This window comes from Limanda limanda, chromosome 10 (genome assembly GCF_963576545.1).
Source record: "Limanda limanda chromosome 10, fLimLim1.1, whole genome shotgun sequence".
NCBI classification, from domain to species: Eukaryota; Metazoa; Chordata; class Actinopteri; order Pleuronectiformes; family Pleuronectidae; genus Limanda; species Limanda limanda.
In genome coordinates this window covers 25,368,567-25,385,053 of record NC_083645.1, presented here as the reverse complement: position 1 = coordinate 25,385,053, position 16,487 = coordinate 25,368,567, and the positions used below count along the sequence as shown (strand labels likewise).

The 16,487-nt window shown below is 43.7% G+C and overlaps 1 protein-coding gene across 1 annotated transcript in view; it reads left to right on the top strand.

Annotated features, from left to right (window-relative positions):
- ankrd50 (ankyrin repeat domain 50) overlaps window positions 1-9,768 on the top strand; it is a 38,215-nt gene extending 28,447 nt beyond the window's left edge. The window contains exon 3 of the mRNA XM_061080241.1: window positions 4,206-9,768. Coding sequence (XP_060936224.1) covers window positions 4,206-7,738 — 3,533 coding nt within the window. The 3' untranslated portion in view covers window positions 7,739-9,768. The remainder of the gene's footprint in view (window positions 1-4,205) is intronic.
- The last annotated feature ends 6,719 nt before the right edge of the window (window positions 9,769-16,487 follow it).

The window sequence follows — 16,487 nt, the reverse complement described above, 5'->3', positions numbered from 1 at the left end:
CCCCATTAGCTCTACCCAAAGACAGAGCTACTTTTAGTGGGGTCCACATTTAAGACATACCAAACATTTAAAATATACATTACAATATCAATATCAAACATTTAAAACATACGTAAAATTACAAATATCAAAAGTTAAAATACATTAAAATAATGATCATACAATTTTATATTACAGATATCAAAAATCAACTAAGTGGTTATGCAGTTTAACCTTTGTCATGATATAAAACACTGATATATCGTAGACACACTCGCCACTTCCTGCTGATTGCGACGTAGCCTTCGTTGATTCGTCAGTCTCCTATCACACGACCTCATTTCGGAAGAAAACAACTCGCATCAGACTCGTGTAGAATCCAACGAGGATAATCAATTACAAGCATTTCTGTCTTTGCTAACAGCTGCAAGATGCAACATGCACAACATGCTTATTCGCCATTGCTTGTAGCCTAGCTCATTAGCGAACAACCAAATACTTCTTGTCTACAGCAACTAGTATCGACCTGGAGTAAAACTGATCCAGATCCAAAATGCTTGTGTGGACGGAAATTGTTTCAGTTTGAAAACGCCATTTCCAACAGAACATAGTGTAGCGTCACTTCTTCTTTTCTTTTCTTTCTCTCACAGAAAAGTGTTTTAACAGAAATCCAGGCATCTGCTTTATTTCATGTGGCTGCAGTCAGATCTCAGCCTCCTCCTCCTCCTCCTCCTCCTTCCACCTCCAGCTTTCACTGTATCTTCATAATTGGTGTGTCAGCGACCGTGGAATGCAGGAGAAACTGTTTATCATAAACTACAGCACAGAAGCATTTTTCTTTTGTTCCCCTGAGAAAATATTTACAACGAATCTCCAGACTCAATGTTTTTCTCGGTCCCGCAGTGAACGGAGTAAATCAGAAGACGGAATGTCACACTTTTTAAAAAAGTCAAAATATTTTCTTTTTCCTCTTAGTCCGCTGAAATCCCTGTTTCCCCCTAATGGCCTCTCCCCCCCCCCCCCCGCTTTCCCAGCGAGCGGGTTTCCTGTCCCAGCTGGAACAAACCCAGAATGTCCAAAGAAGGATTTGGTCCAGAAGGAGCATGAGAACGAAGGCAGTGACGTCAGAGCAGCAGAAATTCACACACACACAAACACTACCAAACACACACACACACACACACACACACACACACACACACACACACACACACACACACACACACACACACACACACACACACACACACACACTCAGGATCACAGCAGGCCTCAGACGTCTTTCTCAAAACATGACAGCGTGCTAAAATATTCATATGATGTTGCTTTGTTGACTAAGACACTGATGACTCGTGATTGTGCAAATACAACGTTCTCAAATCACAGATGAAAGTGGAAGGAGGCTTGTGAAGCATGTTCAGCTTCTAGTTTGGCTTTAAGAACAAAACTCTGGAGAGAATTAGGAGATAAAGACGGAAAAGTCCTCTGATGAATCTCACGAGAGGCTGAAACTTGATCGTTAATGCTCTGAAGTCGGAGCCAGAGGAGATAGTGTGCACAGAGGGAACAGGTACGCACATCAGGAACCGTGTGGTGCCTTCAAGTGCTCCTGTATCTTTTTGATGTGCAACCCCAAGTTAACCTTTTTCCCAGAATCATAACACAACCCATTTACAGCTCTTCCCGGGCTACTGTCATGATTTATGAGTTGGTATTTGTAAGCAAAGGTTTGAAATATTGAGCATCTTTAATGGTTAAAGATAGAAGTGCCTGAGTTTTTTTCTACGTGTGGTTACTTCGCTGGCTTCCCATGGATCTGGCTGTTGGAATGTGTGAGCTGGTGCAGGGGGTCAGGCAGCCGGAGAGAAGAGCGTGGAGAGTTGGAAAACTGCACACGGCCTCGGAAAACAATGACAGACTGAAAGTGGGTTAGGGTCATCGAGTTGCTGTGATGATTGGGCAATTATATTGTACAATGCAGGAGAGAAATACTTTATAGCTTTATTAATCCAAACTGTTTGTTTGTGCAGCTGCCCCCCCCCCCCCCCCACTCTTTTTTGGTTAAACATTAATCTGCAGCAGTGAATATTCAGAATAAACAGAGTATGGATTTGTTTTCAAGAGGTTATTGTTTTTCTATGTATCCAAGGCTTGTTCTGGTTTAGATTGAAGAACTGCAGAACTACATGTGTCCGTCCATATGATCCCTATTATAATAAAGTCATTAATCCTAAGAATTTACACCCCCACCATCCCTACTTCTCCGGGGGTTAGCAGCTCTGTCGTAAAACATTTTGGCAATTGGTAGTTATTATGAATTCCAACCAGCGAGTGTGTGTTTTATTAGAGTTAATCCCAAAACAGATTTCTCTGCTTCTCTCCTCCTGCCATGTTTGAAATGATACCAGAATACATCTCATCGTTATCTCCGGCGTGAATGTTTGCATTTCAACAGTTTTATCGCAGTTTGAAATACAAACGAAGGCCTCAAGGACAAAGTAAAAGGAGATTACTGCGAGGTGCTGTTCAGCGGGTTGGGAGCTTATCTAAAACAAACTCAGAAGCAGACGATAAAGAAAAAGCCAATTGCCCCTTTGTTTACCGGGAGCTGTCGTCCAAACCGTCGCTGGGAACTGTTGTTAAACTCATCGGGGTTATCTGGCGTCCAGGTGCGGTCGCCACTGGGCCCGTGTGGAAGACGATTTCACAAAATATCAGTCGGGGGGGATAAAGCCCTTGCCTCGGGCACGGTGACAGTCAAATTTTGTACAGGGTAAAAAGTGGTGTTATATAATCAAAGCAATCGAGTTTCACCGTTGGGGATGAAAGTGAACAGGTGCCGATTTTTTGCTGAATTGATTCTTTTCATTAAAATCTGTAAGAGCACTTTCCCGGGGAGAACCTAAAATGCTCCGTCAATATGAAGAAGCCTAAAATCGAAACCCTAATCACCTAATTTTTTAAAGTTAATCGTAATGAGTCTGTGCTCAGCCTGGCGGATAAAGTGGACCTTTTCACAGAGCCAGATTAAACTGGCTCAGACGTATTAGCTGTGGAAGAAAGACTAAGTTATTCCAAATGGTGCAGTACTGTATGTCAATAATGTTTTCTTTTCCTTATCCCAGTAGCCTCCTGAGAACCATGGGAACTGTAAATACAAGACTGCAGAAATGCTCTCCTCGCCCTCCGGCTGAACAGACCACGAGCAGATTGTTTTAACATGCAGGACAGTTCACTTAATGCCCATTAGCCGAGGCCATTAAGGGGCCATTTTTTTCTCGGCACTGAGAGGAATTTCCTATTAATGATAATTTATTAAGACCCACTGTGATTATTTCGGTGCTTTTTCCTCTGAAGGTCTGAGCCGGGAGCATGTGGGACAATAATAAGTGAGGCACTGGAGAGATGTTATACAGATCATTGATGGGCTACAAGGGTGGAAACGATCTTCCCTTTGCTCTCCCACGATTCAAATCTTGTACATTTGCAGCCCTTATTGCAGATTTGCTCCAGCTGATTAAGCTCTAATAACCTCTATAGTCAATGGATGGGTTGAAGGAGCAGTGGAGCTTCAGTGGATGTCGATTATACTCTGTCGTTTAAAATCTTACTGGAAAGACTTTCTTATTTCTTCTTTGAATCGGCACGAGAATAATTTAAAGTTATGCATGCATCACATCAGCCATGTTTATACTGACACTATTAAGTTTGAACTGATTACAGCTGAAATTGCTTCTGCACCAGACACATTAAAGAATGCTAATTGGAATGATTTTTGTTTTGGTTTCGTGCTTTATGGTCTGAATTGATAGCGAACTCCCGCTGATCCTGTCGGCTTCCAGCAGCCAGAGGGGTCGTGCTCTCAATTCCTCTGAAAGGCTTTTCTTTAACACCACAGCTTTACTGTTAATTATCCCGTGCCTTAGGAAATTAAAGGTCGGCATAACCTAATTATCCAAAGGTACAAGATCAGTGGATAAATACTGGGTATGATCTCAAGGTCAGACTCGGGATTATAACTCGAGAGGGACTGTGCGGAAAGTAACACTAATCATTAACTTAGACTCCTTCAGCTGCACCCAACTCTTTTGTGTGTGTGTATAAATAGAATATAAACACCAACCTACTAAGTTATTTGTGCATTGCCCTTTTCATCCTCTGGATCTCTGCCACATGTTATATATCTGTGATCCCACTTGTCTAATGTCCTTTCTCTTCTCTTCCAGGTTTCCGTAAAATCAGCCTCGACGACCTACGCAAGGCCTACATCGTCAAGGATGTGCAACAGTACATCCTCCACCGCCTGGACCAGGAGGAGGCCCTGAGGCAACACCTCACCAAGGAGACGGCCGAGATGCTCAACCAACTTCACATCAAGAGCAGCGGCTGCTTCCTCTACCTGGAGCGCGTGCTGGACGGCGTCGTGGAGAGTTTCATCATGCTTCGTGAGATACGTGACATCCCTGGGACGCTCAACGGCCTCTACCTGTGGCTCTGTCAGAGACTCTTCGTCAGAAAACAGTTTGCCAAAGTCCAACCCATCCTCAACGTCATCCTGGCAACTTGCAGGCCCCTCACAGTCAAAGAGCTGTACCATGCGGTGTGGACCAAAAACATGACACTAACTATGGAAGAGTTTCAGAAAAAGATGGACATTCTCTCCAAGTTGTTGGTCGATGGCCTCGGGTCCACTAGAATCCTTTTCCACTACAGTTTTGCAGAGTGGCTGCTGGATGTTAAGCATTGCACCCAGAAGTACTTGTGCAACGCAGCAGAGGGACATCGGATGTTGGCAATGAGTTACACCTGCCGGGCAAAGCAGCTGAAACCCCTGGAAGTGCAGGAGTTCGCTCTACACCTGGTCAATTCCAATCTTCAGATTGAGCCGTTCAATCTGGCTCTTTGGATGGTTTGGAATGGAACTCCTGCTAGTGACTCCCTGACCACCTCCATACCAAGAGAACAGGAGGTTCTGCAACTTCTGGTCAAAGCTGGAGCTCACGTTAACAACGAGGACGATCACGCCTCCTGTATTGTACAACAGGCCCTGGAGAGAGAGGACTCAATAAGGACATTACTTGACAACGGGGCGTCCGTGAACCAGTGTGACTCCAGTGGAAGAACTCTGCTGGCCAACGCTGCATACAGTGGAAACCTCGATGTGGTCAACTTGTTAATATCCAGAGGGGCAAACATGGAGCTGGAAGACAACCACGGACAAACGGCACTTACTCTTGCTGCAAGGCAGGGCCATACCAAAGTGGTCAACTGCCTAATTGGTTGCGAGGCCAACATCAACCACACAGATCATGATGGATGGACGGCTCTCCGCTCAGCAGCCTGGGGGGGACATTCAGAGGTTGTGTCGGCTCTGCTCTACGCTGGTGCCAAGGTGGACTGTGCCGATGCCGACGGTAGAACTGCCCTGAGAGCTGCAGCTTGGGGAGGTCACGAGGATATAGTGTTGAATCTTCTTCAGCACGGAGCTGAGGTCAACAAGGCAGACAATGAAGGAAGAACCGCTCTCATTGCTGCAGCGTACATGGGGCACAGAGAGATCGTTGAGCACCTCTTAGACCACGGGGCCGAAGTGAATCATGAAGATGTGGACGGGAGGACGGCCCTCTCCGTGGCTGCTCTCTGTGTTCCTGCAAGTAAAGGCCATGCTTCTGTTGTGAGCCTTCTGATCGACAGGGGAGCAGAGGTCGACCACTGTGACAAAGACTGCATGACCCCCCTCCTTGTGGCTGGCTATGAAGGACACGTCGATGTAGTTGATCTGCTTTTGGAAGGTGGAGCCGACGTGGATCATACTGACAACAACGGCCGCACCCCTCTTCTCGCTGCTGCATCGATGGGCCACGCCTCAGTTGTCAACACCTTGCTCTTCTGGGGTGCAGCTGTGGACAGCATCGACAGTGAGGGACGGACTGTGCTGAGCATCGCGTCTGCTCAGGGTAACGTGGAGGTGGTCAGAACTCTGCTGGACAGAGGTCTGGATGAGAATCACAGGGACGATGCAGGCTGGACCCCGCTGCACATGGCTTCGTTTGAGGGCCACCGTCAAGTGTGCGATGCCCTTATTGAGCAAGGCGCTCGTTGTATAGAGGTAGATAACGATGGTAGAATACCGCTGATATTAGCTGCACAGGAGGGACATTATGACTGTGTGCAAATTTGTCTGGAAAACAAGTCGTGCATCGACCAGAAGGGATATGATGGGAGGAATTCTCTCAGGGTGGCTGCACTGGAAGGCCACAGGGACATTGTAGAACTGCTGCTGAGCCACGGTGCTGACATAGATTACAAAGACGCAGACGGACGCCCGACACTCTACATACTGGCACTTGAAAATCAGCTGGCTATGACAGAGTATTTCCTTGAAAATGGAGCAAATGTGGAAGCTAGTGACACTGAAGGCAGAACAGCCCTCCACGTCTCCTGCTGGCAAGGGCATGTTGAAATGGTGAGGCTGCTGATTAACTATCACGGTGATGTGAACGCCTGTGACAATGAGAAGCGATCAGCCCTCCAGTCTGCTGCATGGCAAGGCCACACCAAAGTCGTACAGTTTCTGATAGAAAGTGGGACGCACGTGGATCATACATGCAACCAGGGAGCCACAGCGCTGGGCATAGCTGCACAGGAGGGTCACATCGATGTGGTGCAAATACTTCTTGAAAACGGTGCCGAGCCCAACCACGCCGACCAGTTTGGACGCACAGCGATGAGAGTGGCAGCAAAAGGAGGCCACTCGATGATCACGAAACTTCTGGAGAAGTACGGGGCCTCAACTTTAAATGGCTGCAATCCATCCCCAGTACACACCATGGAGGAAAAAACACCATTGACTGTGACTGGTAAACTGCAGTCCCTCACCATTAAATCAAGCAGTTCCGGCAGCACTGGGGCAGGAGATATGCAGTTGTCTGGACGCGGATTACCCAACGGACCCGTCCATGCTTTCAGTTCGCCATCAGAATCTCCTGATTCCACTGTAGATAGACAGAAATCGTCTCTGTCGAATAACTCCCTCAAGAGCTCAAAGAACTCCTCCCTGAGAACCACATCCTCCACAGCCACAGCTCAGACTGTTCCCATCGACAGCTTTCATGGGCTGACGTTCACAGAACAAATCCAACAGCACTCGTTGCCTCGGACCCGGAGCAGGCAGTCCATTGTGTCCCCTTCCTCCACGACCAAGTCCATTGGTCAACAGCCATCATCTCCATCCAATGACTTTGACTGGTCTCAGCTGAAGCCTGGTCTCAAGTCAACAAAGGGAAGTAAGACCGGAAATGGGACATCAAACAGTAAAGGAGACAAGAAGAAAATCAAGAACAGTGGGTCGACACAAAGTCAGGTGTTGGAGTACGAGATGACGCAGTTTGACAAGAGGATCGCGCTCAACAAGTCGGTAGCTAACATTTCAGTGAAGGATCCCCACTGCAAGATCATGATCGGTGGTTCGATTCAGCAGGACAGGGGACAGGAGCAGGATCAACTCTTCATCCAGCAGCAGAGCGCTGCGGAGAAGAAGAGAAACGGCATCATGACCAACCCCAACTATCATCTACACACTAATCAGGTTTTCCTGGGTAGGGTATCAGTTCCTCGGGCCGGACAGAACCGAGGCCACCAGGATGTTCTGGAGAACTATCCCATCGGGGAAACCGAGTTAAGCCTTAAACAAGCCCTGAAACTGCAGATTGAAGGATCGGACCCTGGGTTTAACTACAAAAAGGAGACTCCGTTATAGCTGGTGAGAGACACTTTTCAAAATGACCCTCCAATATGTGCTGGTTGAATCACATCAAGCATTTGTCTCGAAGTTGAAATCAAGGTCAGGGAGACGGCACATAGGTAACGCTTCATTTAGAGTGGCTGATGACTCATTTGTTACTGGATCGCACTCAACAGAGCCGTCATTGGTTGGATTTAATCAGACTTGCATGAAGAACGCCTCAATCCGGATGAGAAGACTTTCCTCCCAAACCAAACACTGACCCGAGTCATTCCTATACTGTTGCAGATGTCTTGAATATCATTCGTCACGCAGACCATTGGAGGGATTGTGCCAAAGCAACTGTTTTCATCTGCATTAAAAAAACAAACATATCTTTTCTTTTGTTCATCAGAGGGCGACCTAAAAATACAACCTAGGGAAGATTGTTGATTGCTGCCTGAGGCTCATGTGAACTGATACTTCGACGTGCCTACATCTGTTACAGCCTTCTTCATTTAGTCATGCAAACTATCATTTTTAATTTAATGTAATGCTATTTAATAAACAGTGTATGCACTTTTAAAAGACTAAAATGACAGACATGCATTTGTTCTATTTACTTTGTATCCCATCCATGTTTTAAAGTAATTGTTTGATACAAACATCCAATGCTTTTTATTTTTGGTTTTTATTATTTTACATCATGTTTGTTCTGTCTGTTTAATTTGTTTTTTTGTTGTTTATTCACACTGACAGCAATGTAACACTGAGTACATTGTCACAAACCAGAGGACACAACAGTAACTGATGTCACGGTATCAACTTAAGCGCATTTATAGTCTGCCTTTCTAGAGACCCCAAATAATCTGTGTTAACCTTGATCAGTGTGCTAAACCTATGTTGTGTGTAATGTATTGATAGCTATGGCAGTTTTACTTCATGAGTATATACAAGCATATTTATTTTTGGAAAAAAGCCACTTTTGCTGCAGTTTGTGTTGCATTAGCTCTACCATGGTGCTGTGTTCAGAAGGTGCCTGCAGTTGTTTTGGACTCCAGATTGTGTCGGCTTTGTGCGTTTTCTGTATTATCACAAATATCTACGAGAGAGATTCAAGGAAAATGTTGAGGATAAAAAAAGTTCATTTTGTCCCTATGGGATTTTTTCTTTTTTTTTTAAGTTTGTGTGTTATGTTTTTTTTTGTGTGCATAAAACATATTTAAATAACCCATTGTGTACTGTTAACAGAGCTTTGGTGCTAAACGCAGAAGTGACTACACAAAAAAAAAATGCATTTGTCTGCATTTGTCCGAGTTACATGTTTAACCTACTGCAATGCAAGAAACAGAATCCCGGCTTTGTTTTCTCATGTGATTCACTTTCATCGATTTCCTTGTGGATATTTCAGGGGGAGGAAATGAAACGGTTTGAAAGGCAAAAATTGTAAAAAACAAAATAAAAGCCAAAGTTGAAGCAGCCTCCTGTCCCGCCTCCTGCTGCCTTCGAGGAGCTGAAAATCAGTTCAGCGGGACTCAACCCCGCGGGAGCAGGCGGGGGGGAGGAGGCGCTCGGCCGTGGCACCGAGGGAACTCGAACATCTGCTTCTCATGAACTCTGTGGAGCTGCGTTAGCGTTTACAGGCTGTGTCATATTTTTTTGCAGGCTTTTCATACCGTTTAACAGCGAGCTATTTTTCGCCAGGATCTGGGATCAGGGGGGGGGGTAGGAACCCATCGCATGCACAAACACTTCTAAGCCCTAGTGAAAGCTCTCAACTCTTCAGTACCACAGTAGCTCAAACGTTTTGCCATGAAGGGTCAATAGAAGGATTGAAGGCAGGAGCGAGTCTGGAACCAGTGTTGGAAAACAAAGTGTACAGTCGATATTCAGCAGTTCTCTTGTCTTGACTGTGTTTTGTCCGTCATCTTTGGTTTGACTGTCAGTGATTGGATTGTAAATAGCTTCCCATGTACATTCGACTTTCAGTTTAAAAGAATTCCTGTATTATATGAAGTGGAATTTTCTGATGTATATTAAAGTGCTTAATAAACATATTTGCTTTACTGCTGAACAACATCTTTTTTTGCTGATTTATTCCTAAACAGGATGTGAACAAATACATGAGATCTGAGGAATGAAGTCGTTTAATGTTTTATGAGGTTCAAGATATTTAAATTAACATTTTATAACATCTGCAGTTTGTCTGATGGTGGTTTTAATCTTTTAGTCTTTTCTTAGGCAAGTCACCACATCCTCCTAAACTCAAGGCTCATATAAAGTGAAAGCTGATTAAAAATTTGTGGTCAAAGGTCAATGTCACTGTGACCTTTGGCCGTACGTCAAGAATTTATAGGTTTGACAATATTTAATGCAACTTTATTGGATAAAATGATGAAACGATGACATTTAATGTCCATAAAGTTAAAGGGCAAGTTCACTGTTCTGCATTAACACTTCTCTGGTTCGTGCTGTTCGTCATAAAGGGAGATAGAAACCATATTTAATAACTGGGGGGGGGGGACTGAGTTGGTAATTTAGAGTGACCACCATGAAACAAGTGACTGTACAGATTATACACTTTATAGAAACATGGACGACATGACAGCTACCGTAACGTGACGCCAAATCCTCTTGGTCGCCCCCTGGTGGCTGGTTCCTACACGTCTGAAATGAACCACACTAAAAAGTCAAAGTAGCCAACACATCAAATAAATTCTTCTCAGAGATGGTTTCTGTCATTTCAGGTGGTTCCTATCCCACTGATGAATGTTTTAAGGGATACAAATGAAAATTCACACATTATTATTATATGTATTAATTGTAAAACACACTATATTACAATCGATATACAGCAGAGCAGGAACAGCAAAGCTTAGCCTTTAATGAAATCCTTTCAGTTTTCACCACATGGACTTCATCATGTGTGTGTGGACAGACGTGGATGTGACGTGCGACCTGATTGGCTGGCAGAGGGACACAACTGCGATGTGGTAATTATAGTTTTTCTTTGTATCGAGGCTACAAAACCGCAGGCTGTGCTGTTAATACCTATCTCCCTGCTGGCCATTCGATGGTGGACGGCCAAACCAGGACACTGAAGGAATCACAACACATGCTGGAGTGGAGCAGGCCAGCGTGCCAAGGCCCCCCCGCCCCCTCCCTCCGTCCCCCCAGGTCAATCAGTTCATCACAGTTCAACAGGAGCTGCAGGAGATCAAGAACAGAGAGGGTTTGATTAAGTTTGATACAAATGCTTTTGCAATCTTTCAAAATTACACTTAACGTAATAATAGGTTCTCGGTCAAAGTCATCTGGGCCCGGCTCCAGCCCCCTGCGATCCCAGATTAAACAGCAGCGGTGATGGATGGCACCAGAAGCTCGTTCCTCGGACTCGTACATCCCTCAAAAGCCAATTTCAGTTCAGAATCCATGAAAAGCTTTATGGAACTTCAGATGTCCACACTAATAAGAATATTTCGCAAAACAAGCTCCTGTGCTTGTTCCTCTTGTCTACGCAGGAACAGAGTTTTACTAAAAACATAGATTCTTGCAATCGCAAAGTAAAGCTTTTCAAAATCGAGTTTATATGCATAGGTACATATGTATAAGTACATTTAAAAAGGAGCCTTCGGGACACAAATCTAAAAAACAAAACAACAGAAACAACAACGAAAATGGCAGATTTATTCCGATTTATACATTTGGTTTGCACTGATTTGTCTAATTTAAAGTTTACAGCTAAATTAAACATCGCTGCAATTAGTATGGACCACAGCCTTCCTCTCTGGTATTTCACAGATCATTGATTTAGACTGTATCGCCCCCTACTGGCCCATTATCTTTGTTTAATCGTTAGTAGTTGTTTTCGTGTTCTTGTCTGCACGATGATATTTTATAAAAACAAAGATCTTGTGGTTGGAGATTCATTTTATAAACGAAGAGAAAATATCCGTGCAAAATATGTCAGAATATTTGCTCTTGGCCCCGAGAGTGAGAATTGGATGATGTTGTTACAGTAAATAATTCAGCTGGATCGTCACCACCCAGCGTTTTGTGAATAATGTGCCACAGAACAGCTGAAGTGGGATTCAGACATTTGGACCCTCGGCTCAGTCGTGTCTCCATGTTTTTGAGAGGGTGGGTGTTAATGGCTCGACCATCTGGTACTGATGTCATGTGCTATGCACTGTCCAAGCTTTGGAGAAGCTGCTCGGGGAACCAGCTGCCAGAGGCCACATCTGGTTCCTCTCCAGCCAGGCCCCTTGTTTTGGATACGGTGCTAACAAGCTCCCATGCAACAAACACAACACAGCGACGGTTGGGACCCAAATGTTGGACTCGGCCGTTTCTGTTCCTTTGTGCGTTCGGGGTTTTGCTCCACACGTTCACTTCAGCAGATTGTTCTTTAATTTCAAGAGAACAGGAGCTAAAAATCAGCCGTTGTACTGAAAACCTGTTTGCACATGCCTCCGCGATGGAGCTGAGTAATTATCAAATCAGAAAACGTGTGTTGATTCCTGTGTCCCTGTGGGGAACACTTTCCCAGCCTGCGTCGGGATCAAGCACTTCACAAGAATGCAAACACTGGAAACATTTCTCTGCAGTTTGGCAGAGCCTTCGTTTCCCTGTGTCCTGTTTCCAACCGTCTCTGTGATCACACTCGCTGTGTTCAGCTGATCCCGGTGCAGGTGGTGTCACCGACACAGTTTTTATCTGCAATAATTACATTTTATAATGATGAATGATTGGTTGATCTAAATAAGCTGTCAAATGTGTCTCTAATCATATTGGTTGCCAAATTTAATGGATTACTACGCTATATTATGTAATTTTCTGACTTCATAGTAACATCCTGTCCTTATAGGATGCAGGATACCTTGAAGAATACATTTTAAACTCTGTATGAAGTTATTTTTCTACAATTGCGAATGTTCAGGAATGATTTTCTGATCAATGAAAGCTTTAGATTGGTATTCTATAATTTGTGGATTAATATTTGAAAAATGGACACTGCACAAAGGCTTAATATTCGGAAAAAGAACACGTCAGAGATCCACAGAATTGTTTTCACGGGATTCATGCATGTTTCTTTCTTGAGAATTAACTTGACAATATGCTTTTCTGACACATCTGCTTTTGAAACAAATCTCTGCGCAAGAATATCAGAATATACATTAGCAAAATCGACCCATTCTCCCCAGAGTGCATGAGTGAGACTGTTTAAGAGAACATCTTGTCAGAGCATTTTTATTCTTCAAATGTTAATTGCTGTTCTGGGAAATCTGGCATCTGTACAAGCATAAATAGTCAACCTCTGCGGATCAGTGCCAGCAGTGATTCGGTGAGGAGGCAGCCAAGTGGCAGCCTCATGCAGAAAGTCTACAAAGGGGTATTTAAATCTGTCCATCCATTTTTATAATGACACAAGTGCAGCCATGCAGAGCCCTTCATCGTACTGGGTTTCAAATTAGATTTGACCAGAGCTGCCAGTGACAGAGCCAGGTTCGAACTGGGAAATGGAAAAAGGTGAATGTTTCGTTTTTGTCTCCAAACTCAGAGCAATTACACGACAATTCAGAAAAGGAAATGACTGCAATTTAATCATTGAATGGAAATAAATGTTGAATTTGAACGTCCAATGACCTTGAGAGAAATTATACCTCAGCTGTTATTAAAGTTACACAGGATTTCTGAGGGTCTCAAATAAATCACCAGATGCAGATATTTCATTAATATTTCAAGTACTTGCCTTTTTACCTTTACCATCACTCTTGTATTTAAAGGAAAAACAATATTACCTCATAATAAGTGTTTTTGTTTTGATTCTCCAGTGATAAAATGTCCGGTGAAGCTCATAAAACAGAGGTTAGTTAGAAACTGGTTCGTTAACAGATGCAATTCTGGCAACAACCCTACTGTTGGTCTACACATACCAGGATGTGAAATATCAGTGTCAGGAAATACTTTCATAACGAAAAGGTCAGATTGAAAGAAATCACAAAAACTACAAAACCATCCTCGGCCTTGAAAGAAACGATTAAATTTAAAGGCGGATCCATGATTCTGATTGAAAACTTTCTTTAACTATGTTTCATGAACAATAACCATTCACATTATTCCACCACTTCCTCTTAAGAACTAGACAATCATCTGATTCCACTACAGTTGTTGGTATTTTCACCTTTACTGGACAGATGAAAGTACGGGTAGTTCACAAGGGGACATTTAGGGTAGTAACATGCAATAACTGGATATTTCAACGATTCTGCAACCAGGATTTTGTTCTGCACTTCTCACAGTGTTTAGTTTCTCTTTGTGAGAATCTCATCAGAGCCAGGACAGAATTAAGATGATGATGAAATCAATCAGTAACATATAGAAACCATGTGAGATTAAAATAGAGTTTTACATCTAACGCATCTTCTATTGACTAGCTGATGATATCCATGTAACCCTCGGTACCTCAACTGAGAGATTTTACAAGTTTGTTTACCTCCACTTTATCTTATTATCGACCTCAGATCATTATTCACAGAACCAAGGACACTTTTGAAACTTGAGTTTTTATTGACAACAGCCTAAAAGCCAGAACTCTCCGATTCCCCTGATGTATTCAGCCACTGATATTGATCTGGAACCCCATCAATCCCCTGCAGATACATTATGATCACTTTGTGCTATGGGGCAGAATCAATCTGAGTTATGGCTCCTATAAACTGCTGGATTCACATTGTGCCAACACGCAGAAAGATGGTTTCAGATGTTGTTGTGACAAGCGAGTTTTATTCCCTTCACTGGCAACTGTTCAAACACGGAGCGTCTGAGCCGAACAAGGCCATTCTTGTCCAGGTCTGTGTCAGTGGAGTGCAGCAGGTGGAGAAGGAGTTTATTCATTGGCCTCTGAGCAGCTAAGCATTTAAAACCTGGCTCAAAAGACCTGCTTGTGCTCATCTGTTTTCCCTCAGAGCTCCGACATCCATCAAAAGCACTTCGGTGAAAGCAAATTCGACAAAAGAAGGAATTAAGAAGATTTTTTCTTTTTTATATTCAGAATTAGATCCTGCTATCTGTTGCCGTGCAGCATCGACATCAAAAGTTGAATCAAAATTTGTGGAAAAGCCCTGTGCTTAAAAAGAAGAAGAAGGAGAATGGCTTTCAAAGCAGTTGCTGCTCGACAACAATGCAGCGAATTCATGGCCAACAAAGCCGAGAGAAGGAGAGATTACACGTCCTGTCCTCCTCTTTGTAGCCTGTTTACATAATCCCTACAGTCTCTCATCAAGGAGCGTGGATGAAAAGCTTTCATCGACTCTCTGTGGAAAACCTGCCTTCGTCTTTGAAGCTCGACACCGCGGCCCGGCGTGCACACAGGTGTTCCACTTTCACTAAACGCCGAGCGGGATAATTAAAAACTCCCGGCGACGATCTGCTACAGCCACAACGTCTGTCTCTGGGGGAGACAAGACACCGAAGCACCACCGGTCCTGTGGGTGTGGGCGAGTTGACCATAGTGCACCGTCATACTACGCATCATTAATCATGACGGCTGAAGCCAAGGATAATAAATGGACCAGCTCTTAATACAATGAAAGGCCTGTAGCTGCACGGACCCAGATATTCGGGTTTAAGGAAAAAACAGCAGCTGCCTGTAAATCAGAGAGTTTGGTATTTCATGGCTCCCTGCTCTCTCTCTCTCTCCATCAGTCTCTCTCGCATGCAAACCCTGTATCTCCAAAATGTCAGCTTTATGGAGGAGATAAAAAAAACGTCTTTGTTTACAGTGGGAAGACGATCCAGCTTTCGAGAAGAGGGGAAAGGGTTCATGAGCCCGAGAGGTCAGAGAATTATCCAAACCTACGAAGCATATAATCATCCACTCGGCCTCTTCTGGAGTTACACGACAGGAATGACAGACGTGTGATGGTGGAATCCGTCAGAAGAAGCTGGGAATCGAATAAACCACCAGATGCAGATATTTCATTCATATTTCAAGTGTTTGCTGACCTGTTTTTTGACCTGAGTGCAATGATCACACTTGTATTTAAAGGAAAAACAATATTACCTCATAATAAGTGTTTTGTGTTGAGTCTCCAGTGATAAAATGTTAGGTGAAGCTCATAAAACAGAGGTTTGTTAGAAACAGGTTCGTTAACAGATGCAATTCTGGCAACAACCCTACTGTTGGTCTACAAATACCAGGATGTGAAATATCAGTGTCAGGAAATACTTTCATAACGAAAAGGTCAGATTGAAAAAAAATCACAAAAAGTACAAAACCATCCTCGGCCTTGAAAGAAACAATTTAATTTAAGGGCGGATCCAGGATTTAGTTAAAAAAAGTTCTTTATACTACTTCCACCACTTCCTCTTATGAACTAGATCATCTGATTCCATTTCGGTTGTTGTTATTTTCACCTTTACTGGACAGATGAAAGTACAGTTAGTTCACAAGGGGACCTTTAGGGTTGTAACATGCAATAACCGGATATTTCAACAATTCTGCAAACAGGATTTTGTCGAATTAAAGGAATCTTGACTCTTGGACAGCAACGTTAATTTCTCAGTGAAACGATCAGTGTCGCCCTCCGAACCCACGACCTCCCGACCCTTCCATGTTTCTCCTCCACCTGAACGGTGCAGCAGAAACAGAAGCAAATGAAAAGCAGATTTGCCAGGAGCGCCACCTGGGTGTTTTATTGGTACTGAGCTGCTAAATCAGCTTATTATGCAGAGCTATTATCGCCGGGAGTTGAGGAAACTTTACAGCGTTGGCAAAGGTTTT